The 25,198-nt window shown below is 42.9% G+C and overlaps 1 protein-coding gene across 1 annotated transcript in view; it reads right to left on the bottom strand.

The window, feature by feature from the left end:
• CDK6 (cyclin dependent kinase 6) overlaps positions 1-25,198 on the bottom strand; it is a 202,987-nt gene that overhangs the window by 91,545 nt on the left and 86,244 nt on the right. Inside the window, exon 3 of the mRNA XM_036429434.2 lies at positions 8,671-8,838. Within this exon, the coding sequence (XP_036285327.1) occupies positions 8,671-8,838 (168 nt within the window). The remainder of the gene's footprint in view (positions 1-8,670; positions 8,839-25,198) is intronic.

Genomic DNA, 25,198 nt, shown 5'->3' with positions numbered 1-25,198 from the left:
CTGAGCCAAACTGGTTTCGGCTAGGAAAAAAAGAATTTAAGACAGCGGAAGAATAGAAATCTTGTAACTTTATATTAGTACCCAAATCTAAAAGTAGTAGCCATCTTTCTCCCTTACTTTGAGGTTCTTATGGTGGAGCTGTTAAATTTACAGCCTCACTTTTAGATTCTGCCAGCCCTCCAAATAAACATAGGAGCGGCGCTGAAGTAAAACCTCCCTACACCTTTCCCATCGTTCTTCCGGATGTTGCCCTGAGACTTGAAGGTAGATGATTGCTCCAGAGCCAACTGCAACGTTTAACATTGACATTGATGAGGATTTACAAATTATCAATATCTTTACTGATGCCACTCACCCTGGGTTTTGATCCCTAGAGAAAAGGAAAACAGAACATAGGAACAACGAGAGGAATAGCTCAGTGGCCCAGAGAGTACCATTCAGAGACAAGCTTGGCACATTAGCAATAAAACAGGAAGGAAAACTTGGTATTACCAGGCAATCATAAAAAGTTTTAGCTTAGATTAACAAAGGCATGTAACCTAATCCTCTCAAGGACCCACATGGACTAAATAAAATGAATAAAAGAAATCATAACACAGACATTTTCAACTTTTTCCTGTGAGACCATGGTTCCTCCAGAGAGTATCTTCATTAAAAAAAAAAGAACAACAACAAAAAAACCCACAGCATACAGAAAATGTTAAGTGCACAAGTTGGGGAGGAGTAGGAAGGTTTGTGACCTTGGATAAGGAGGGATGAAGCACAGCAGCGATCTGAAGGTTAGGAGTGGCTGTCCAGGCAGACAGTCCAAGTGTAGATGTTACTCCCTCAAAGTTACTATCAGGGAGTGACGCAGGTCACTGGGAAGACTGAGTTAAAAGTTGCGTCTAAAACAAATAATAAAACACACACACACACACACACACACACACACACACACACACACCTTTAGATGCTTATAACTGATGATGCAATGGCTCCGGCAGCAACATGGAAAAATGCAGAGTTGGAAATTTATTCATTGATTCATTTATGAAAGCAGGTTGTTGGGAAAGCACTTAACTAAGTTCAAAGAGTAGCGGGAAATGTCATGGTGTTACATGATAAGGAATGTGCGTGTATGTGTAGGGGTGGTCACTGGGTGGAAATAGGAATGGGAGCACAGAGGGGTAGGTTGGGGCTACACTGCAAAAAGTATTCTGCACGCTTCACCATGGAGCTAGCAACGCATTCTTGATTCACTTCATTCATTCAACCAGGTATTTATCAAGTGCATACCATGTGCCAGGAAGGCACTGTGAGAAACAATAAAATAAGATTTGGCTTGAGTGATTAAAAATGGTATGTCCAATGCAACAGAATTTCAATAACATATCTTGACCTAGGAACTTACACTATGAGACTATCAACCCCAAGCAAAACGAAGACATCGCCACCTCTGAGAAGCTCAGATATCCACAGAACTAAAGAGGACATTAAGACCCAAGTCACAGAAACATTGTTGTTACATACAATTCCAAGGACCTCGTACTCCTTTGACTGAACATAACACAACACTTAAGAAAATTTAGAGGATCTACCGTGTTTCCCCGAAAATAAGATATCCTCTGAAAATAAGACCTACTTACAGGTTTCCTTCTGAGTGAAATATTAATATAAGGCATCCCCCCAAAATAAGGCCCCCCCCCCCAGGCTAAACATGAGAGATTTGGTCCACTGATTCTGAAAGAAATGGAGTCACAAGAAATTCACCAGGAAATTCAGGAATTGGATTGTTATGATGATGTTCCAGAAGATGACATGATTGTCATTAAATAAATGAGTAAATTCTTGATACTGTAGGATTCACAGTTTGTCTGGTTTGTGTTGACAACTACCGTACTACTTTACTGTATACAGGTAATAAATTTCCTTTATTTTCATTTAACAATAAATGTGTACTGTATTCTTCTTCATGGAAAAATAAGACATCCCCTGAAAATAAGACCTAGCGCATCTTTGGGAGCAAAAATTAATATAAGACACTGTCTTATTTTCGGGGAAACAGGGTAGAATTACCTCATTAAATGCAGTTTGTTAGACTAGCCCCTGACCAACCATGGAAGGCATGCTCCCATAAGAATATTAAATGTAAAAGAAAACAATCCCCCCGCCCCCCACCCATTTACGCTCAAACTTGGCCTCAAGCTTCTGAGATTTAAATGGCATCCTACAAGGTGTGTCTAGGACGGAATATAAAAACCAGGCGATGAGCGACCCCGTCTATATCACGCCCTGATGGGACAGGCTGGCCGAACCTACATGTGGAGGAAGCAAAGAACACCCTGTCCTTTCTCCGAGTAAAATATCCTCCAGGCGGAAGCATGACAGGGAAACTCTCTTCGTCCAGAACTAATTTGCCACACTGACCCCTGACGGAGGAGCTAGAATTGGGTGAGTCAAATGAGTTAACTATCTTCTACCAACAAAAAGAGCAGTTATCTGATCAGCTTCACAAGTATACCCGGTGCAGTTAAGTACCCACCCGCACGCCCCTTCCCCCCGCAGCAGCCTTCTGTACAGTATGGCACACATTCTCCCCCCACACGGGAGACATTCATTCTCCCAGTGGCCGTCAATGTCTGCTTTCACTGCGGAGGCAGAGCCAGCCTATCAGATGGCGACTGGAAATGTGTTTTATTGCCACCGAGAATGCGTAACGGAGGATCTGGATGGGTTTCCATGTTTGTTTTGGCCCCGGCATTTTCCACGTCCCCAGCCTTGGGAATCCTGAAGAAAACGTGTCCTGTTCCCAGCGCCGCGCACTGCCCCATTGTGTTCCTTTTCCCTCACTGGAGAAAGCGAAAACGAAACCGGCACAAACACCCCATTGTTAGCTGTGAAATATGTGCTGGCAACTGGAGGTTTTCACAAAACAGACGTGGTTGTGTCACGGCAAGGCGCTGGGGAGCGGGGAGGGAGCCACAGGAGCCTTTCCGGCTGCAGAGGTGTGTCCTGCCCTTCCCCTGAGGTGCGGAGGCGACAGGGCTTTGGGGTTTTTCCATTATCCTCGCGTAATGCTCTGGGTCTGGTTTACTCAGCATGCGCTGGCAGCGCCTGCAGGCTTCTGTGGGAGCGACTCGGCTGCCCAGGCTGAGGCACAAGCCCTGCCAGGTCTCCATAGTAAATACAACACGCACGGAGAGGAAACAAGCATAAACAATTTATTTTCTCCTGTAAAAGATGACATTGTTCTCCCATCTCTGGGTCCTGTTTCACCCTGTCAACTCGGCGGTGCCAAGGGGGTGCCGTACAATGAGCGGTTCCAAACACAGACCCGGAACATAAGCAGGGATTGTACGATGCCCACGGCCACGGGGCCTGTGTCCAGGTGGGCTCGGAGAGGAGGGTGCCGGGGCCCTCTCTGAGCACCCCACAGGCTGGCCCGGGCGAGCAGGGAGGGCTTCCTTGACCCCCAGCCAATGAGGGTTCCTGGGTCACATGGCCCCGCAGAACTGTGTCCTTTATAGTTATCTCTGTTTCTAACTGCACATTTCCTTGTGAGACTATCTGATGAAGAGCTGTCTTTCTTTTGATGGTAAGTTCTATAACAGCAAAGACCTTATTCGTTTGTCTCACTATTGTCTCTCGGGATACTTGGCGCATGGAAAGCGATCAATAATTATTTGTGGACTGAATGGCACAGCTCCATTTCATTCATTTCCTCCCTTAGGTTCATCAAAAGGCTTCTGAGCCCTGGCCTGTGTTGCTCAGTGGCTGGAGCACAGGAAGGGTTGCAGGCTCAATCCCCAGCCCCGTACAGAAGGCAACCAATCAATGTGAGTCTCTCTCCCCTTCCCTTCCACTCTAAATAAAATAAAATAAAAAAAAATCAATGGAAAAAATATGGAATGCTCGATTTCTCCTAAGCAAGGATACATCGATTAGACATTCAACTGTGTGCAAGGATGGCCGAAGAAATCTCACTCCGAAGTCTACATAAACCATCGGCCAACAAGAGGCACACATTCATGCCTCGGTGGTTCACCACCGTGTCAAAATGCCGCATGGACTAGTTGTTGTTTTTTTTTAACTTATAATTTCAGCAAGACTTGCGATTTATTTTTAAAGATGGACTGTTGGGCATTTGTGGAACTGCCGGACACCCTCTGTAGAACCAGAGAGTTCCACGGAACATAGCTGGATAGGCTGGGAAGAATTGGAGCCTACGGCGGCGAGAAGAGGGAAGAAGTGGGCACGGTGGTGGGTTCTCCATTTACAATCGGTGAATTCAGACTTAACCTGGTCACAGAATGCCTGTGGGCGTCTCACTTGCACAGTGAGGTGGTTCTTAAGGAGTTTCCCAAAACACCAAACCCAGTGACACCAGTATGGCGCTGCCTGCTACGATGCAGTTTGAGGGAAAAGTGATAAAGAACTTGCATCACTAGCAGTCATCGTGGGGTGGCTGTCGACGACCAGGCTGTGCTCTAGGACCCTCCCGCCAGGTATGGCTAACACTTCTGGCTGCGTAGTTGGTCTCTATTTCCCTTTTGTCTACACAGATAAAAAATAAGCTGCACCATACACCACGTGTGACATGGGAAGTACTTAGAAATGTTCACATGAGAATGTCTCTACAAGTAACTTCAGGTAGTCTCATAGTTCTTCTATTGGGTAAGCACATATTCATGAACCACTTCTGCCACCGAGATCATAGAACTGCACCAGTCGTGACTTCCACGTATCGCTCCTGTGCAGTGGGAAGGCCCTCCCCGTGACCTGTCCTTGGTTTTCCAAAAAAGGTACTCTTTCAATCAGGCCAAAACATTGATTTTCATGGTTTCAGAGCAGCTCTTCTGAAAGAAGGAACCCGTGCTACGTGAGATGGTCCCCACGTCTCTTCACATCCCTCGCTCCTTGTCTCAACAGGGGCCTCCGATGCTCACAGACACGTGCACACTCTGCCCCTTCGCCTGCGAACAGCTGAGGTGAGCACACGAGGACAGTGTGCTGTTAGGAGGAAGAACCTGAGGATTGCTCATGCAATTCCCGTTCAGCCAGGGAATTCCAATGCTCTGAGTGTGGCAGGGTGTGTCTCTGGCTCCAGGCGGTATATCTCTTTGGTATCCTGGGCTTCCTGCCCCATTAAAGGAGGCATGGCTGAAGCAGGGCCAGGGCAGGCTCCTCTGAAGCAGGAGACCCAGGCCTGGGGGCCCTCCTGTCATGTCTAAGGTATTCATGGTGGCGACCTACATCTTAATTCTACAACCTTTTTTTTTTTAAAAAAATATATATTTTATTGATTTTTAACAGAGAGGGAGAGAGATAGAAAGCTAGAAATGTCGATGAGAGAGAAACATCGACCAGCTGCCTCTTGCACACCCCCTACCGGGGATGTGCCCGCAACCAAGGTACATGCCCTTGACCAGAATCGAACCTGGGACCTTTCAGTCCGCAGACCGACGCTCTACCACTGAGCCAAACTGCCTTCGGCGTAATTCTACAACCTTTTAAGCAATAGGTATACACAGCACTGTGTAGGGGTGCATGCCTGATTATATATGAGCAGTAATGACCCAGACTCCCTACCCACTCCTGAGGGCCATGCTGGAGGCAGCCCAGGACAGTTAGGTGTCCACAGGCACTTACCCTCCTTTACCAGGTGGAGGCAGGTTAAATCATGTGCACGTATGTTATTATACACTCACAGCAACACCTACAGTGCAGACTTAGTGATTGCCCTAAATGAGTAGCTACCCAAAGGCTAACTCCTTCAAGAGTGTAAAGCCTGATAACTAACCCGCCCACCCCAAATAATGTCAAACAAGACAGAAAGCAGTATCAAGAAAGACATTAATAAGACGTCCCTCTGGCATCACCGAGGGAGAAAGGAGGGATTAAGTTCTGCAGGAGGCACCGGAGGGGAACGTCCAGTCAGGCTTCCGAAGGTAATACATCAGTGTTCCTCATGCAGTACAACGTCAGTTTCGAATCAGTTAACTTGCAATGCCTTTAACATTCCACAGATTAAGTCCATTCCCAGTTCCTGTATGACATAACCCACGAAAAAATGTGTATTTTCAGGAAGTGGAAAAATAAATACCAGTTTGGTCTGGAAAATTGCGATTCCAAGTCTTTATATGTCACCATGTGTATGTGAACCAATATATCACTATGCTAAATGGATTTTTCCCCCCTTAAAAAAAAAAAAAACAACCCAAAAAAACCAATGGGGAAAATTTGAAATGCAGCACCCTACAGGAATCATACCTTTTATTATTTCCATTAAATTCCAAGCATCACTTTCAAGGAAAATCTGTGTTTATTCCAGTGTCTTTGCCAGTGTCTATTTTTTTTTTTTAACTTTATACAGAGTAAGCAGCACAAACCAGAAAAATCAGCTTATTTATGATTGCCTTGCCACTTTTCTCCATGAAATAATTTGTCTGCCTTTTCCTGCTTGGACCTATCAACTTTCAGGCAAGCATGGAATGTTAATTGATGTTATGCACAAGCCAGGCTACCATTCCTTAAATTTAATAAGAAAAAAACAAACAAACACAAAACCAATTGAGTTTCCTGTTTTTATTTGTGGGTTTTAGTACCCACTTCGGGGAATCAAAGTGTCTCAGTGATGGCTCATTCTTCCCTCAATTAATGTCCTCCAGGGGACCAGCTCCTCCCATCTGCTCCTGGGATGACTGTCAAGCCTATTCAAGCTTCTCCCCAGGGCCCTGCTACAACATGCGCAAGTACTTCCTGGGGAAGCCTGCAGCCTACCTCACCCTTCCCACTGGGAAACACACAGCCTCGGCCCTTTCTGGTGTGATTATATAAGAATACAGGGCTTGCCTGACCCAGCCCAAAACTGAGGCGTATCCTTCAAACACCATCCTGTGCCTTGTCTCCTCAGAAACGATGGTGCATGCTGGGCAGAGAGGAAGCAAGTACCGTGTGCCTTTCAATAATAATGGGGACACATTTCCAAGGAACCCCCCTCAAACTCTGGGTGCTGTGGGTAAAGCATGTCCAACTCTCTGCTGGTGGGCCACATCTAAACGTGAGTTTGACATGTTTGCTAAAGGATGGCATGTTGGGAAAAGTATGTTACCTCACTGGTGCAGGTGGTGGTTACCCCAATTTCAGGGTGGGGAAAAGCAGAACACTTTTGTAAACGGAACGTCTTCCGAAGGCAAGTTATCCCTCTCAGAGAATTTCTGACTCCCCTACCAATGTTCTATAATACGTCGCAGCGGAGGCATTCATGAGATGTGGGGAAACAATTTTTTTGTTGTGCAGAGGATCAGCCTCCTCGTAGCCGCGTCCATCCCCCAAGTCACCGTGGTCGTGAGGCACGGTTATAGGTTCCTCAATGACGCGCCACTCCCGGGACTGGGCCGCCCCCGATGGAGACCCACTCCGAGGCTGGAGATGCTAAACACAAAGGCCGCCGTATGTTCCCTGTGCTGTCCGTGACACCCCGAGACACCTTCACAACCAGCAACTTGTATGTGTTAATCCCTCCCCCCCCCCCCCCCCCATGTGTTTGGTGTGGAGTGGGTACTAGACGTATGGAGGGAGGGGTAACTTCATAAGTTATAGAAATGCCTCATCACCACACTGCACTCTTTGTCAACTGTACTTGAGTCATGGAAAGGCAGAAATCAGTGAAAATAAAACACGAGAAAGCTGGATTATAGGTGAAAAACGACATATTTACCCAAGAGGATTCTCTGTCGTAAGGCTTAATCTAATGCTTTGAGGGCCGTTTCTATAGTCATCATAGAATCAAAGGAATTCTCCACATCCACCCTCTGCCTCAGATCCGTAGCACAGCAAAGGGGAATGTCTTGCCTTTTTTTTTTTTTTTTTTTTTTTTTTTTTTTTTTTTTTTTTTTTTTTTTTTTTTTTTAAACCTGTGCATGAATTCACTGTCGGTAAAGCAGGCGTTTCAAAGAGAAGGGTTATCAGAGCCTCATTTTTATCTTTGGGATGCAGAAGTTCATAAAAATTCATCTCAGAAACAATGAACTAGAAGGAGAAATAGGAGCTACACCAAAGTCAATAGCTGTTTTGTTTTTTTGGGGCCTGAATGGGACATAGAACAGGATATCATAACTGTGACTCTTTGCCAAAACAGAGCCTTTCTCTTTGGGCCTGGGCGAGCCTCTGCCGGGCAGGGTGGTGCTACTTGCTGATGGGCCATCCAAGTTCAACGCACATTTAATTTTTTTTTTTTTTTTTTCGCCCAGTTGACAGCAGAGCTTCACAGGAGTGCTGTCACACACCTGTGCAGGCCCCCTGGCTGCTCCTCCACCAGGATGCGGCACTCAGGGCGAGGTGCCTGGTGCTCTCCCCCACTTTCCCCCCCCACCCCGAGACCTTGGGCTGTGCTTCCCCTGACGTTATCTACACACGCAGCTCTGAAAAGAGGGTTACGGCAGGCAGCGTTTGGGAATCTGTAACGGATTCCTCTCCAGTGACTAAGATGCAACAAGCTATTTCTGCATCGGGTCCCGTCCACAGCAAGCCCGGCCCGGATGTGTCCGTAGCGGGGAGCAGAGCGCTCTCCTCCCCCTCCACTGCCACCCGCTGACCACCGGCAATCACAACATCAGGGGCAGGGGACGTTTACCGCTCGGAAGAGGAAAAACGAGCTTCGTGAGAGAACAGCGTTTTTTCACTCACCACGGAGGTCAGGGCCATCTGAAAGCTGTAGATGCGGGCCAGGCCGAAGTCAGCCAGCTTTATCTGTCCACTGCTGGTCACCAGGATGTTCTGTGGCTTTAGATCGCGATGCACCACGCGGTGGGAATGAAGGAAGTCCAGGCCTCGGAGAAGCTGATACATCATGTCCTAAGTAAGACCGAGAGAGAAAATCCGTACACAGTGAGAACAGAAGCGCAACATGCCAAGCCCTCGGCGCCCAGGGGAGGCCTCGGCACACAGAGAGCAGCTGAGAAACATTTGCTGAACCAATGAACCCGTCTCCCTTCCTACCTCCCTATCTCCCACTCTCAAACATGTTTACTCCGGAGCTGTACTTTACGAATGAAAGGACAATTTTAAACACAGTTTCAGGCCGAAACTGGTTTGGCTCAGAGGACAGAGCATCGGCCTGCGGACTGAAGGGTTCCAGGTTCAATTCCGGTCAAGGGCATGTACCTTGGTTGCAGGCACATCCCCAGTAGGGGGTGTGCAGGAGGCAGCTGATTGATGTTTCTCTCTCATCGATGTTTCTAACTCCCTGTCCCTCTACTTTCCTCTCTGTGAAAAATCAATAAGATGTATTAAAAAAACAAAACAACTTTCAGATGGCATAGGAAATATTCTGGAAGAACACATACCATACTGGTGTCAGTGGTTAATGCCAGGAGAGGAATTGGGAGGTGGTGGAGAGAGGGGGATATTTTTTACTTCGTGTACTTCTATATGGTTTAGTATTTGATCTCCATAGTCAAAATCCAGTGAATAATAATCATAATAGTAATTGTTATTTTTATAGCACCACTTATTAAGCCAACACTGTGTCAAGCACTGTTCTAAGTACCTTCTATTTAGCAGCTCAGTCAATCCATACCATCACATGAAGATAAATAATATCATCACCCCATTTCACAAGTCAAGAAAGTGATACACAGTAGATGTATGTAATTAGCCCAAAGTCACACCACTAGCAAGACAGAGTTTTGATTCAAAAAGTCCAGAGAAAGGGAATACAAATTCCTAATGCACTCCTTTATCAGATCTATGATGGAAGGAGTAGTAGGTAAAACCAGCAAGCCGTTTAACCTCGCTGAGCCTCAGTTTTCCTATCTGTAAAATGGCAAAGTACCAAAACCTATTTTGTAGGATCATTGTTTGTAAAGCACTAAGCATCATAGCAAGCATTCAATAGATGGTAGCTATTACTGCCATGCTTATTCACCAGCATAAAGCACGGGGTGCATTCAGAAAATAAACCAATAAAATCACATCTCTTTCTAATTTTAGAACTGATGAAATTAGACACAACACTTAAACTCAGGAACAGGGTCTGGGAGTAGGAATTAAAAATTTGGCCATGATATGATACTCTGAAATCTGGGGTTAATAAGATTGATCTGCCTCTCAAACTACCGTGAGAATGGTGCATCCAAGGGAGGACAGACTTTACCTTGTTCATAAGGTTAGGAAAAGGATCAGGCAGCATCATGGGGTTTACGGCCGTGGGGTGACCGGTGTGAGGACACACGCTTCGTCAGCGGCTGCGCCACTGAGCCCCTCTCGGAGAACAGCGTATGTGGTTACTGGTTTAAGGTACCGAGTTCTTCCTTTAGAGACGGGGGTTCTGTTTGCACAGCCCAGCGTGTTCAAAATGGAAGCCTTAGCTTTTCCATTTACATCATGGAGAAAACAGTGCTTCCTTTTCACACTATTTTGAGGTTTAAATGAAGTAATGTATGCAAAGGTGCTATGAAGTTTCTGGCAGATGGTATACCATTTACCTATAATAATTATTGAAATGTCTTGTGTCCTGGGGGAGATGAAGTCACGAACAACCACAGGAAAACGCGGTCAGTGCTACGAGCTCAGTGCACAGCACAGAGGGCTAAGGGTGGGTGTGCAAGGACACCGGTGAACGGGGATCTCCCTGAGATGCACCTCCACGCGCTTACCCGCAGTTTCACTCTCCACTGTTTCAATGACCCACAGTTAACTGGGCCCTAAAATAATTATCAATGGGGAAAAAAGGAGACACATGTACTTCTATTTGTAATACTTTAAACGATAAAAAAATTTAAAAATAAAGGTTCCAGACCCCCCAAAAAATTAAACGGGAAAGTCTATAAATAAACAATTCGGACGTTCTAAATGCTCTTCTGAGTCGTGTGATACAATCTGTGCTGTCCCACTCTGTGCCACCTGGAACAGGGGTCATCCCTTTGCCCAGTGTGCCCACGATGAATACACTACCCGGTTGTTAGTCACTTGACAGCCCTCTCAGTCATTAGACTGGTTAACAGATATTTTGACAGAGAGAGAGAGAGAAGGAGAGAAGGAGAGAGGGAGAGAGGGAAAGAAGGAGAGAGGGAGAAAGGGAGAGGGAGAAGGCGAGGGAGAGAGAGAAAGACAGGGAGAGGGAGAGGGAGAGAGGGAGAGAGATAGATACGGGTTGGGAGTAGTAGGGGAAGGAGAAGGGGAAGAGGGAGTGAGCACATTCTCATAACGTTTACTACAGTATAATGTTATAACTGTTCTACTTTACTACTTATTGTTAATCTTTTACAGTGCCTAATTTATAGTTTAAACTTTATCACAGGTATGTAAGTATAGGAAAAAACATAGTCTACATAGGGTTTGGTACTATTGTGGTTTCAGGCATCCGCTGTGGATAAGGGGGGACTTACTATCTTCTGAACCTCCAAAGGTGAAGACTCTGGAGAAGACGGTACTGTCCACCTAGAGTCTGTCCTTAGAGACTGAGGAACCACTACAGGCCAAACAATGATGAATAAACATGAGTGTGAAAATGAAGCACAAAAGCACTCTTCCGCTGTGGCAAATAAGTCTTTATTGGAAACATATGCACACACTTGTAAGCACTAAATTTTAAATAGCATGACTAACCAAAAGTAATGTTATGCTGGCTCATCATTTTTAGCTTCTTATACACCAAGTACCAACCATTTAAAATGGCACCAAGAATAAATCTGCTTGGCTCAGATTTCACTGTCCGAACCATAAGCAACAAATTCGCAAAACAAAAATTTAAAAATCTGAACTAATTGATTAACCATAAGACCCATCTAACTTTACAGAAAGCCTGAATTACAGAGTAAATAAACGTGCACTGCTTTTATTTGTGCCTTTATTTATATAGCACATACTATGTTTCCTTTTAAATTATAAAATTGGTGTATGCTTAATGCAGTAAATTATAAAATTTAAAAAAATTCTATAGGAAGGACAAAAATCACTCAAAATCCTACCCTTTAGAGAACAGAGAAATCTTCACTCTTAAATAATTTTTGTGTATTTCTTGTCTGTGTTTTAAAAATCACATGTAGGTATAAAAAGAATACATGGTTATACAATATTATTGTAATTTATGTAAGTACTATAATCATAATAGAATTTATATAAGTATTATACACTTGTGCCATAGTATATTAAATATGTTTATAAATAAAAATGGTTATTATTCTATATATATTATTTTGTGGTTCTTTTAAAAAAAAATGTAATAATTCATTGTAAATATTTTGCCACTACCACAAAACTTCTACAAAAAAGTTTTTTTTATACAATATGACTTTGAACGGCTGCATGGTTTTCCACCCTGCGATATACCATCATCATCATTTGTTTTTAGTTGTGTTATTTTGGAACCTGTTCTAAGAGTCTAATTTTCCTTTGTTCAAAGGGGAACTTAGATGAAAATGACTTAACATCCCATCTAAGCACAGGTTAAGCAGTGTGAGTCCACATGATTGCACTAGAAATTGATTCCATGTAAGTGATGCCTAAAAATATAGGAAAAGTTAGTTCTACACAAGAATTACAATTCTTCAGATTATTTTTGTTAGCAAACAGGGTTTTCTTTTAAACCTACCAGTTTAATATCTAGCCACAAGAAGAGTTTTGAACTAGTGAGCTTTGAATTAACGATTTTTAAAAATATCTTGCCAAAAATCTCATTACCTTCAGTAATTTAATTGTGAGGTAAGTTGAGTTGGTGAACATAATGGACCTGGACTAAGTATGATTGGGGGACCCTCTTCCCCTCAACCTTAACCATCACTCATCGGAATCCCTAATCTCAAAAGAAACACGCACTTAACTGTGTCAGGAACTCTGGTCACAAGACATGGTCCCAATTTTTGAGGATGATACGAATGGATAAGTCATCAGGACACAAGGTATGCAAAAAACCACCTTTCCTTCAGAATTGCAAGCAGTACTCCGGCCAAAGACATTTCAAAGGATTCTCTGCTTACATTTATTATCGGTTCTATCTCGGCGTACAGTATCATGAGACACACTTTTAAATTAGCTCCTCGAGACTTTAGTCTAAATTAATCTGTTTTACACAAGGCTCAGATATTTCACAGTAATCTCAGGGACACAATGTGGAGATACTGCCAATGAAGGCTCTTTAAGTTACCTTTTATGTTACAGCCCACAGTCCTGGGAGAAAGGGTGTGAATACCTGGCCTTCCTCATGATAAACAGCCACTCAGGGCCTCACTCCGTATCTTTCTGAGATGCATGACAGGAAAGCATGTTTCAACAGGACCGCATCATGGAATGAAGTCTGTCTTCCAGCGACTTTAGGTGGTGTTTTTGTCCTTGGCAACTGCCCTAAAAGACTCTGGACTTCAGTCTGAAGTTTTTTAAAGCCTCTTATTTATTTATTTTTCAGGTGTTCTAGAACGCTAACCCTCTTATTTCTTTAAAATCAAAACAAACTGAAAACTTTTCTAAAAGAAACAAGTGTTATCGCTGGATCTTTTCCTAACTACAAAATAGCATAAATAGGTCCAAAATATACTAAAAAAAACCCCACTCAATTTATTCCACACAGTAAGTCATAGAAATGACAGCTCTCAATAGATAATTCCATATTTTTGGATACATCTATTGTAGTTAATGGAAGTGCCATATTCACATCCTTACAGTTTAGTTGATCTATTACATAATTTAAAACAAGACACATACAACTTTTAGACAAAGGTAATCATTTCCCCCCCTCCTCATACTGTGTAAACCACAGTCTTTTCAAATTTGTCTCGATGTTTCGACAGAATTCTCTTTACAATGAGTTACTGTTTCCTATGAAGGGTATCAGAGGAGTCTCGAGTTTAAAACATATCACACAGAACAAAGGTTTTTACACTGAACATGTTGACTTCTGGTAAGGGTTATGATTATAGGAAGAGAAGTGAAAGATCACAGGAGCCTATACATAACAGGTGATGATAAAGTCAGAGAGGACTACTGACAATAATGAGGGCTAGTCCAAGGATCTTTTCATTTTTTTAAATTTTGCTGATAACTAATAATATGATTTTTAGTTGCAAAATCAAATACACATAAAATTTACCATCTTAACCGCTTTAAGTGCACAGCTTAGTACTAAGTATATTCATACTGTTGTGCAACCGGTCTTTAGAACTTTTCCATCTATCAGAACTGAAATCCTGTGCCCATTAAATATCTCCCCATATCTCTCTCCCTGCCCAGAAGCTGGCAACCACCCTTCTGCTTTCAGTCCTTATGGATCTGACTGCTCTAGAGACCTCATGTAAGTGCAATCATCATGTGTTTTTGTAACTGCCTTATTACACTTAGCGTCACATCTTCAAGGCTCATCCCTGTGCAGCATACACCAGAATGTCCTTCCTTTTTAAGGCTGAGTAATCCTCGATTGTGTGAATGTACCTCATTTTGCTTATCCATTCAGCTGTTGTTGGATACTTGGGTTGCGTCCGCCTTTTGGCTATTCTGAATAACGCTGCTATGAACATGGGCGCACAAGTATGTCTTTGCGACCCTGCTTTCAATCCTTTTGGATATATGTGCCCACAAGTGGAACTGGTGGACCTAATCCCAGGATCTTTTAAGAATCCTAGTTGTCCCATAAAATATGGTACAGTCACACTACACGGGCAATGAAGTAGAGAACAAAGCCATGGTTGGGTCCTGGGCAGCCGGGGAGGCAGGCTCTGACGCTCACTCCAGCCACGTGTGCACTCAGGGAGATGCTAAGTCGCAGCAGCAAGGTGACTGCACATGAACTCTTTACTCCAGGTCAGAACTGGGCAGGGATCCTTAAGCTTACACCGGTCAGTTCTCCAATGGCGACAACGGGTAGCAGAAACGGCCGCAGAAGCCGTTTCCCTCCTTCTTTCCCATCTCAGTCCTCAGGGCCACCCACAGAATGCCTTCTCCAAAATCACGAAGGGCAAAACAAACCCTGACACAGCCAAAGGATGGATAAAGCAAGTACTTTAAAACTTCAGATCACTTGGAAAGTTGTAATTTTAGGTGAATTCAAAGCAAGCAATAAATGGAAGAACCTGGAGACAAGCTACAAGAGACACTTGTGAGCTTTTTCCAAAGAAGAGCAGTCGAGCTGTGCCCTATAACCAGTCACTTCAGCACAGTGTGTGTGTGTGTGTGTGTGTGTGTGTGTGTGTGTGTTTGGGAGGGTTGGACGGCTGGCAATGGGAGGAGTGGCAGAGGCAGGGGAAGCAGATGACTGAGCAAGGTGACACTTCGCTTTCGGATTCTTCAGCAGAAACAAATGCAAGGCCTCTAATGGCCAGTGCTGGCTTTCTATTTTTACTGCTCCTGGCAACTAGATAAAAGCACAATAAAAGGGGATTTATATATAGATTTTATTAATAAAAATATGTATTCTGAAGAGAGAATGAAAATAATTCACTCCTGAAAATAATGACAGTGCTGAGTAAGTAAAGAACCTGTCTCAAACAACTAGAAATAAGAACAACTGATTTTCACCAATCCTGGAGATGCTGGTGTTTGAGGAACAATGTAATGACTACATGGACAGTCTGGAAGAAGAAAGCATTACCTCATCATGATGGCTATTACTAACCCACAGTGGAAAGTCATCAGGAACTGAAACTACACATATGCGATGTTAATTATAAATTCTTGGGAGAAGGATATAACATAAGAATATACAAAGTATAAGGGGCCTAGGTTGTTGGCTAGTGACTCAAATAGTTTTTGTACTATAAACACTGTTTTACAATCCCTTAAAAATCATTTAACAATATAACCATGGATATTTCTCCATTTCAACACATATTCTTTATAATATAAAATTTTAAAAACATTGGAACAGCATGGATGAACCTGGGAAGTATTATACCAAATGAAATAAGCCAGTCGGAGAAAGACAAATATCACATGATCCCACTTATAAGTGGAATCTAATGAATATAATAAACTGACAAACAAAATAGGTCCAGAGGCCTGGAAAGACTGACAAATCTCAGAGTGGGCGGGGGAGACAGGCAGAGAATAACCAAAGACCTAACATACATACATGCATAACCAATGGACACAGACAATAGTGTTAAGTCCTCGGGTGCGGCAGGGCCTAGGAGGTGGGTAAGGGGGGAAAATTGGGGGACATTTGTAGTACTGTCAACAGTAAAATACAACGAACGAAAACAAACAAAACAACAACATATTATGCTTTGTAATTGCTCTATTTGGTAGAAGTATCTTCTCATCTTCCCCTGTTCTCCCTCTAAATTCCCTCTTTTGAGAATGTTCTTCTCACTACATACTTCCCTTCTCTCCAAATGAGGTAATGTATTAGAGAAGTTGGTTTTCTATAGCATGGAACGCATTATCATTTTCCTACTAGAGTAGACATCATTGGTTGTCAATCCAAGGCAATCACACTCCCATTTGCTAGGAATTGATGGAGGGATGGACATGAGACCCTGTCCTGGCCAATGAGATGTATGGGCAGGATGTACGTCTGATATAGAGTTCTGGTAAGTAATTCTTTCTTTTACAGGAGGATCATGGTATAAAACTCTCTGGTGAACTTCCTCCTCTCCTCGGCAAATCTTATACTAACTGCTATGCTTGAGGGCATTAACTTGCAGTAGAACCATCTTGGAACAGAAAGGAAGACAGCTCGGCACATATAAAATGCCAGAGAGTAATGAGAAAGAGTCTGGATCGCTGATGACAACACTGAACAGCTAATCAACTCTGGGGTTGCCCACCTCTGGCCTGGATGTTACATCAACAATAATGCCCTTCCTGCCGAAACGGATTTAGCTCAGTGGATAGAGCGTCGGCCTGTGGACTGAAAGGTCCCAGGTTCGATTCCCGTCAAGGGCATGTACCTTGGTTGCGGTCACATCCCCAGTAAGGGGTGTGCAGGAGGCAGCTGATTATGTTTCTCTCTCATCCAGGTTTCTAACTCTCTATCCCTCTCTCTTCCATCTCTGTAAAAAATCAATAAAATATATTTTTAAAAAATGCTCTTCCTTACAGCCATTTTGTTGTTCATGGAGCGTTCTGTAACTTGCAGTTGAAATTTATTTTAACAAATCTAATGTAACTAAAATTATATATTTTTATAACACTAAGTCTTTCTACACTGGCTGCCATTCTCTATTCAAGCCTTCTGCCTCCCGCAGTAAAGTTTTGTCATTTTTTGTTTGTTTTCATACACTTTCTATACTTGTGAAACCCTCACAATAGTGGGTCTGGCCCTCACCTTTCCTTACATGTATTCCTTACTGTTTCCCACTGATCTCATCCCTCAAATTCATCCTTAACACTCTAGCTAGTATGACCTTTTTAACATACAAACTTGATCCTATGCCTGACCATTCTCAGGTGAAGCCCACCTAACTTCTGGCCTCGCTTCCTGGAACTCCTGAGGACTTGTGCCATCTTTACTCACTGCTCTATGGCCTGGCCCCATCTTCTGAGCGTAGGGCCTGCTCCCATCCCTCTTTTTCCAGATGCACTAGGATCTTAGCACACCGTGTCAACAGGTGTCAAGAACTGTCCAATGGCTTTGCATAAAGAAGCAAGTATTACCAAACTAATTGGAAAATGACCATGAAATTCTATAGATTAAAAAAAAAAAAAATCACTGACTCCTTCCAGGGAGGAAAACCTCAGCAGGTGATAAAACAACAGAAAAAGTAGATTTGGATTAGGGAATAAGGACCCAAGAGGTATGGCATGTAAGTCAGTAGTCCTACCTGTTAGCCATGAAAACATCTTTAGATGCGTATTGAAACTGTTGGTTCATTATTTTAGAAGTATACCATTCTAGGCCTAAAATGAACACGGGAGTATGGAATAAAAATGGTGGTTTCCTTTCTACTTTCCCACCCCTAGTCAGAATTCCTTCAGCAACTTGCCCATCCAAAGACATGGGTTTCAGCACGTTCCACAGTGGGGGTTCTGACTCTAAGCAAATCACACGGCCTCTCTCATCCCTAAGAGAAGCATTCTGGGGATCAAATCACTTTGCCTGAGTCATTGGTGGTCCTTGCCACACATACTGACTTGAAGTGTGTAGGTGCATTATGTGCATGTACTTTTCACTATATAAAGTCCTTAGAAGCATGGTAAGAAGGTTCTCAGAAATCTTCTGGCATGGCTGATGTGGTTCAGGAGAGCATGGGCATATGAACCAGGAAGTCACAGTTTGATTCCCAATTCGGGCATATGCCTGGGTTGTGGGCTTAATCCCCAGGGTGGGGCATGAAGGAGGTAGATGATGGATGATTCTCCCTCATCACTGATGTTTCTATCTCTCGCTCCCCCTCTTTTCCTCTCTGAAATACAAACGTATTTAAAAAAAGAAAGAAAGAAAGAAATAATCTGTTTATTATTCGCTGAATATATTGTCTCTTTCTGTAAATAACTAAACTTTCTAGGGTGGCTTTAGGTTACTTTTTACCCGTTTGAACCGATTTCTCTGTGGGGCCTCCAACTGTTGAGGTTCCCTCACACTGTCCGATGGGTGCTTTCACGGGATAATAACCATGCACTATAAAAATGCAATATACATTTTTACTTAATATACATACATATTCAGAAGCTGCTGCTGAGTAGGAAAAAAAAAAACATTCCTAATGAACTTTATTACATAAGTTTGGTTGCTTTCCCAGCTTAACAAATAGGAACTAGAATTTGTGATATTATTTCCTCATGTGATCCATTAATGCTGAACTGTGTGCATTCCAACACAGAGAGGGGAGAGGCACAGGCAAGGACTCTGAAAAGAACACTTAGCTCCATTTGGTCAAAAAATGGTCTTTACAAGGGCTTTTATTACAGGTCATAAAACACTGCTCACCACAACGTACCTCTTCCTTGAGGGAGAAAAGGAATCCTTGCCGTGGTGAGAAGCTGAAAACAACACAGCGCGTATCCGTGCCTCCTTCCCATAAACACATCTGTGCGCATTATCTGCTCCGGGTACAGCTGCGTGCACAGCTGTTTCGGGGGGCCTTCGAAGAGGCGGCACTTCAACATTTTTGCTTTTGTGTTGTTGCAAGGACTGAGATTTTAAGCTGCAGCCTGTTAGGAGGGAGGCAGCAAATGTATCTCCAGGGGGAGGAGGCCCATATGCTCCTCACGAGTAACTTCTTCCGTCCACAGGCACAAGAGGCTCTGGGTGGTCACAGCTACGTCAGGAAAAAAGCATGGAGGCCAAGAGAAGAGGGGATCTTCAGGCCAAGTGGAACTCAAGAGCTACTCCCCGTGGCAAACATGAGAGCGAGGCGAAGACGCTAATGACTCTCTTACAAGGTAACTTAAAATAGGCATTCCACTATGAACAGCCCAGGGAAACATACTCAGTCTTCAGAGTATCCAGTCCCCCCTTGGACTGGCTGTTGTCTCACACATGTCCCTCTTGCCTTCAAACCTTCTCCTGGCTCACCTAAAACTCCCAACAAGCTTTTTTTTTTTTTTTTTAAATAAATCTTTATTGTTCAGATTATTACAAATGTTCCTCTTCCCCCCCCTCCATTGCTCCCCTTCACCAGGTTCCCACCCCACCCTCTGCCCTTTCCCCATCCCCCATTGTCCTCATCCATAGGTGCACAATTTTTATTCTCTTTCCAGGTACAATAAAATCATCCTCCATTTCACCTTACATGGACCTTTTAAGGCCTCATCTTAGTAGCTACCTGCCCGTCCCTACTCCCATCATTAAAACTGCCAAGGGAAAACCATCACACGAAAGAGTGGTGACAGATCACAGTCGCTGATTCCATCTGGGCTTTCAGTATTACTTTCTGTGGGCCCCTGCTCAGCTCCCTTTCCTGTAGTCCACAATGGTTGCCGCAAACATTCACCATTTGTTTGTGTTCCCAATCATGTGTTGCATAAATATCTCAAATTCTAAATTGTCTTCACCTCCTCAACTCATTCACTCGTGGCTCCGGCTAAGATTTAGTCATAAGCTGAGGCATTCCAAGTCACAATGGCAGCTGGGACGGCTCTCTGGAGTTTCAAACATGCAAACTTAAACGCTTCCTGCTCACGCTTTCTAGAATATTCCATAACAACTACAATTTCAAATATGCTCCCAGATAACAACACAGTTTCTTCACCTCCATCCAATCTGTTCCTCAACCTGAATTTCTTACCTTGTATAACGGTCCAACATGCACAAAATGACTGCTCCAGAAGTCTTTCAGACATTCTGGATCCCTTCTCTCTTCTCAACCACATAATCAGTTTCTAAATTACCTTTCAAACCAGCCCTTCTCTCTCATCTCCACAGTCCTTGTCAAGTCACCAGTATCTCTTCCTGGATGACTGCAGTAGTGCTAAGCTTTTCCTTCCACAGTGTTGGCTAAACGATATTCTAAAATGTCAACCTGAATCACACACAGAAGTCCACTCCAGTTCACTCTATGACAGAGGTAGGTCTGATTTCATTTCCGGCTGTGTCCATGCTCTTAATGTGACATGCAGTATCACAGCTTTGTTCCTTTGCAATTCTATTCCCATGCCTAGAATGTTCCCTCCATTGCTCTACCCCCAACGTACACCCATGACTATCAGGCTCTTTCCAATTTGTCTTCCTAGATTTAGGTGAGTAGACCATGGCCAAGTCCCAAGAATTCTCACACCCACAGGCTAAGTGAAGCGCTCTCTCCTCCTCCTCCTCCTCCTCCTCCTCCTCCTCCTCCTCCTCCTCCTCCTCCTCCTCCTCCTCCTCCTCCTCCTCCTCCTCTCTTTTTAAATATAGTTTTATTGATTTTTTTTACAGAGAGGGAGAGAGATAGAGAGCTAGAAACGTTGATGAGGGAGAAACATTGACCAGCTGCCTCCTCCACACCCCCCACCAGGGATGTGCGCGCAACCAACGTACATGCCCTTGACCGGAATCGAACCTGGGACCTTTCAGTCCGCAGATCGACGCTTTACCACTGAGCCAAACCGGTTTGGCTCTTTCCTTCTTTAAAAACAACCACAACATGTGTATTGATTTCAGAGAGGAAGGCAGAGGGGGAGAGAGAAATATCAATAATGAGAGAGAATCACTGATCGCCTGACCCTTGCACGGCTCACACTGGGGATCGAGCCTGCAACCCAGGCATGTGCCCTGACAGGGAATCCAACCATGACCTCCTGGTTCGTGGGTCTACACTGAACCACTGAGCCATTTCAGCCGGGCGGTGCCCCCCTCCTCTATCCGCCAGCACTCTTTAGCAGCAGTGCTGTTACAGAGCTTATTCTACTTCCCTGTAACCGTGTTCCCCCTTACCAGCTTCGAGGCCCTTCTCCCTGAAGAAGAAACTGGAAGTGGGTATGGGGTGAGAAAACTAAAGGAGCATCCCAGGCCTTTTACAGACATTGTTTTCCCCCAGGCGCTTCGCATACATTATTTCCTTTCTCACAGGCCCCCTGAGTAAATTCATATGCATTCATTCTGAATTTGTGTCACGGGCCAACTCTGTGGCAGGCGCTGTGCTAGGCTGGAAAACAAGCATGCCTGGTCTCCCGGAGCTGACAGCGAGGGGGAGACTCTGCGAGGTCAAGCAAGGTGCCTGCCAGCTTCCCCTGGCCGGATGCTTCGGCTGCTCCTGCGTGGGGCCCCGGTGAATAGGTATAAAGGAAATGCACAATGTTTTAAAAATATGCGATAGCCTGGCAATTCCACTTCCAGGAGTGCATCCTACAGATCCAACAGCACAAGTTTACAAGCCAAGACAAAGAGGATCCATACTATTTTGTCTGAAACAGTAAGAAACAAACAAACAAAAAAAAGTAACAAAAACAGAACACTTAAAATGTCTACCAACAGGGGAATAGTTAAATTATGATGAGTCTACAACGTCGTATCAGGTAACCATTAGGAAGAACCGAGTAATTCTAACATGTGACTGAGAGAGTCAATAGTGAAAGGGTAAGCTTTAGAGGGATACATACAGCTTGATCAATGTGTATGTGTTTATATACTACGGGTGGATATGTCTGCATCAGGGTGGCCAGGTAAAATATAGGACATTCCGTGAAATATTAATTTCAGATAAACAACAAATAATTTTTACATGTAAATGTGTCCCACATATTACACGGGACATATTTAAACTAAAAGAAGGATCTGTTGTTTACCTGAAATTCATATTTAACAGAATATTTTATTTGCTAAATCTGGCAAACCTATCTAAATACACAGGAAAATGTTTGGAAGGTGATTAGCTATAGTTACAGGTTGTTGCTTCTGGATGTGGGGGTAGGAAGGAGGGTATGAAAAGAAGGTATTTCTGCTTTTGTAATATTGAGTGTTTTGTTAGCATGTGGATGATTTTTACTTTTTTGTGTTCCCCTGGATAGTCAGTTAAAATTACACACACACACACACACACACACACACACACACACACACACACCTTTTACCAACAATAGTTTTAAGTCAGTAGCCAGAAATCTTTGGAAAATACAAAATTTGGTAAGTCTTTGATAAAGTTTGTGAAATGAGAAAAATCCTACAAGGAACATTTAAAAAAATATTCCACAGAACAGAAAGAACAAAGCATCAGAATTTTCTAAGGAATGATACATCCTTTTTTTTCTAAGTTATATTATTATATGTCCTCAGTAAATTATTGCTGCTTAAAAATTGTAAGTACAACTTATTCAGGTTTTGTTTTTAACCTCCACATTCTGACTCAGATCCTGTAGAAGAATACATGACTCGATACATTTTATACTTTTAATATTTAAAGTAAAAGTGAGAGAGTTGGTTCTCAAAGACAATGAAATAATCCCATTTTAGAGAAGGGGCAATGACATAAATAACTTTGGGTTGTTTTTAGACTCATGCTTAGCTGAACTGTCGAAATATTTTAGAATGAAAGCTAAGTCAACAATGACCTCTCAGGATAATCCCAAACTTCCTTTAGGCGGAGAGTCAAAAGCACAAGTTTGCAGGCGAACTAACCAATGTAAAAACCCGACTGAACCCATCAAAACAAGACGCTATCTTGTCTCAGTGTTTCCATTCCTTGCTTCTTCCCTCCTGTTTGTTGGACTCAGCGTGCACAGCCTTTCAAAGGGTTTCTGAAACGTTTCATCTGGCTGTGAGCAGGCAGCTTCCTGGCACAGATTTTAGGGTCCTCTCACTTTGTCAGACATGATACTTGTTGGTTTGCCAAGAGATACCAGCTTGCCACTGCTGGTGTTTCCTTAACAGCTTATACTTGCCTGTAGTTTGCTTTTTTAAAAATGTACTTGTATAGGTACATCTAAGAGGAATGTGGTTATTTATACCAACCCCCATCTACACATAAGACTCAATGTATTTATGAAGCTAAAAGATAGCTAAAAGTTTTCCTTCCTTCTAGTTTATAAAATTTCTTTTCTCTTCTGGCATTGTGTTTTATGTTTTGTTTTGTTTTTGTTTTAAGACAAAATGCACAATAGAAATGGAAAGTTTTCAACATGTAAAAGCTTAGCTATGCGATTTCACTATGTCACATATATTTCATTTGTAGTTTAAAATATTTTACTGAAGATTTTATTTTTTAAAATATCGATATTTTTATTGATTTTTTACAGCGAGGAAGAGAGAGATAGAAAGTTAGAAACCTCGATCAGCTGCCTCTTGTACATCCCCTATTTGGGGATGTGCCTGCAAACAAGGTACATGCCCTTGATCAGAATTGAACCAGGGACCCCTCAGTCCGCAGGCCAACACACTATCCACTGAGCCAAACCAGTTTCAGCCTTTATTGAAGATTTTAAAAGTACCGGTATAAAATGTTAGAATTCCCTATTTTGAGTTGTCAAAATAGGCTAAAAAGGAATGAGGGGAACATTTTGCTTCTGGGTATTTCTATGTATTTTTATATAAGAGAGGTCCAAGTGATGATAAAGTCATGTTTGATGCTCCCTCTGAGTGAAGAGAGGGGGAGGACCCCATTCACATTCCCATGCACTGGGACAAGATTTGAACACTACATATCTGACAAATGATATGCCCACAATCCATAAATCAATTAGAAAAAGACACCCACCTAACATTTAAAAATGGTGAAAGGTATAAACAGACACTTCACAAAACAGGAAATCTAAATGCTCAGGAACTTATAAAGGTGCATACTGTTATTAGTCAAGACAAATTTAAAAATTAAAAGTATAACAAGACATCACTACAATGATTCAAATTGACAACATCAAGTGTTGACAAAGACATGGTGCAACTGACCCTCCCATAGCACTGATGGAGTAATAGAAATTACACACACAACACACTTTTATCTATCTACATAAAAGCCTAATATGCAAAGTGTCCCTTCAGGAGTTCGATTGCTTGCTATGAAGTGTGCTGACCATGAAAGAAGGCCCTGGCCAGCAGAAAAAGGAGGCCCCAGCAGGCAGGCTGGCAGCTGCTAGGGACCATACCTGTGCATGAATTTTGTGCACTGGGCCTCTAGTATGAAATAAGCTAGTACAGTGATTACGTCTGGGGGGGTGGTAATCAGATTGGGAAAGGCTTCTTGATCTGGGTGGTGGTTACATCAGCAAAAACATCTTCAGATTAGTGCACTTTGCTTATTATGTCTCTTATGCCTCAGTTGGAAAAAAAATCTGTCTTTTCAATATTCATCGAAACCTGGTAAGGTATTCCAGTTCAGGCATGCTTTTCAGGTCTGCCCTAACAGGCTTGTCATTAAGGGCTTTATGGATCAAGATAGAAATCTCAGTTTCCCTTTGGGATTTGCTTCTTTTTACTTCACTCTGTGCAATTTCCACCTCTATTAGTTTCTAAATTGGCAAATAGGAGGATGACATGTGTCATGTCCTAGTATATTAGGTAATATGCATGTAAGTGCTTTGAAAATATTGTGTTATACGGATGTACATATTATCATTATTTAGCCAGCATTTGAAAGAATCAAAGTTTCTTGAAACATAAAACATGAAAAGCTAATTACGCGTAAGATTAAAATTGTCCAATCCACTCCCTTTCACTCTACAGTTCACTGCAGGGACTCAGGGTATCTTTTCTGCTGGGTGACTTTGGGTAGCTTGTATATCTCATCACTTCCAAAACATCATCTATGTTAAGATTTACTGTTACTTTAATGTACCACTTAGAAACAAAATCAACTGCCAATTAATGTATAACAACTTTTTCTTATCTTACAGAAGCTCTAAGTTACGTATATTAAGAAGGTTCTTTAGACTT

The sequence above is a fragment of the Pipistrellus kuhlii genome, unplaced genomic scaffold (genome assembly GCF_014108245.1).
Source record: "Pipistrellus kuhlii isolate mPipKuh1 unplaced genomic scaffold, mPipKuh1.p scaffold_m20_p_10, whole genome shotgun sequence".
Classification (NCBI taxonomy): domain Eukaryota; kingdom Metazoa; phylum Chordata; class Mammalia; order Chiroptera; family Vespertilionidae; genus Pipistrellus; species Pipistrellus kuhlii.
Note: the sequence above shows the minus strand (reverse complement) of the source record. Positions and strands in the feature narration are given on the sequence as shown.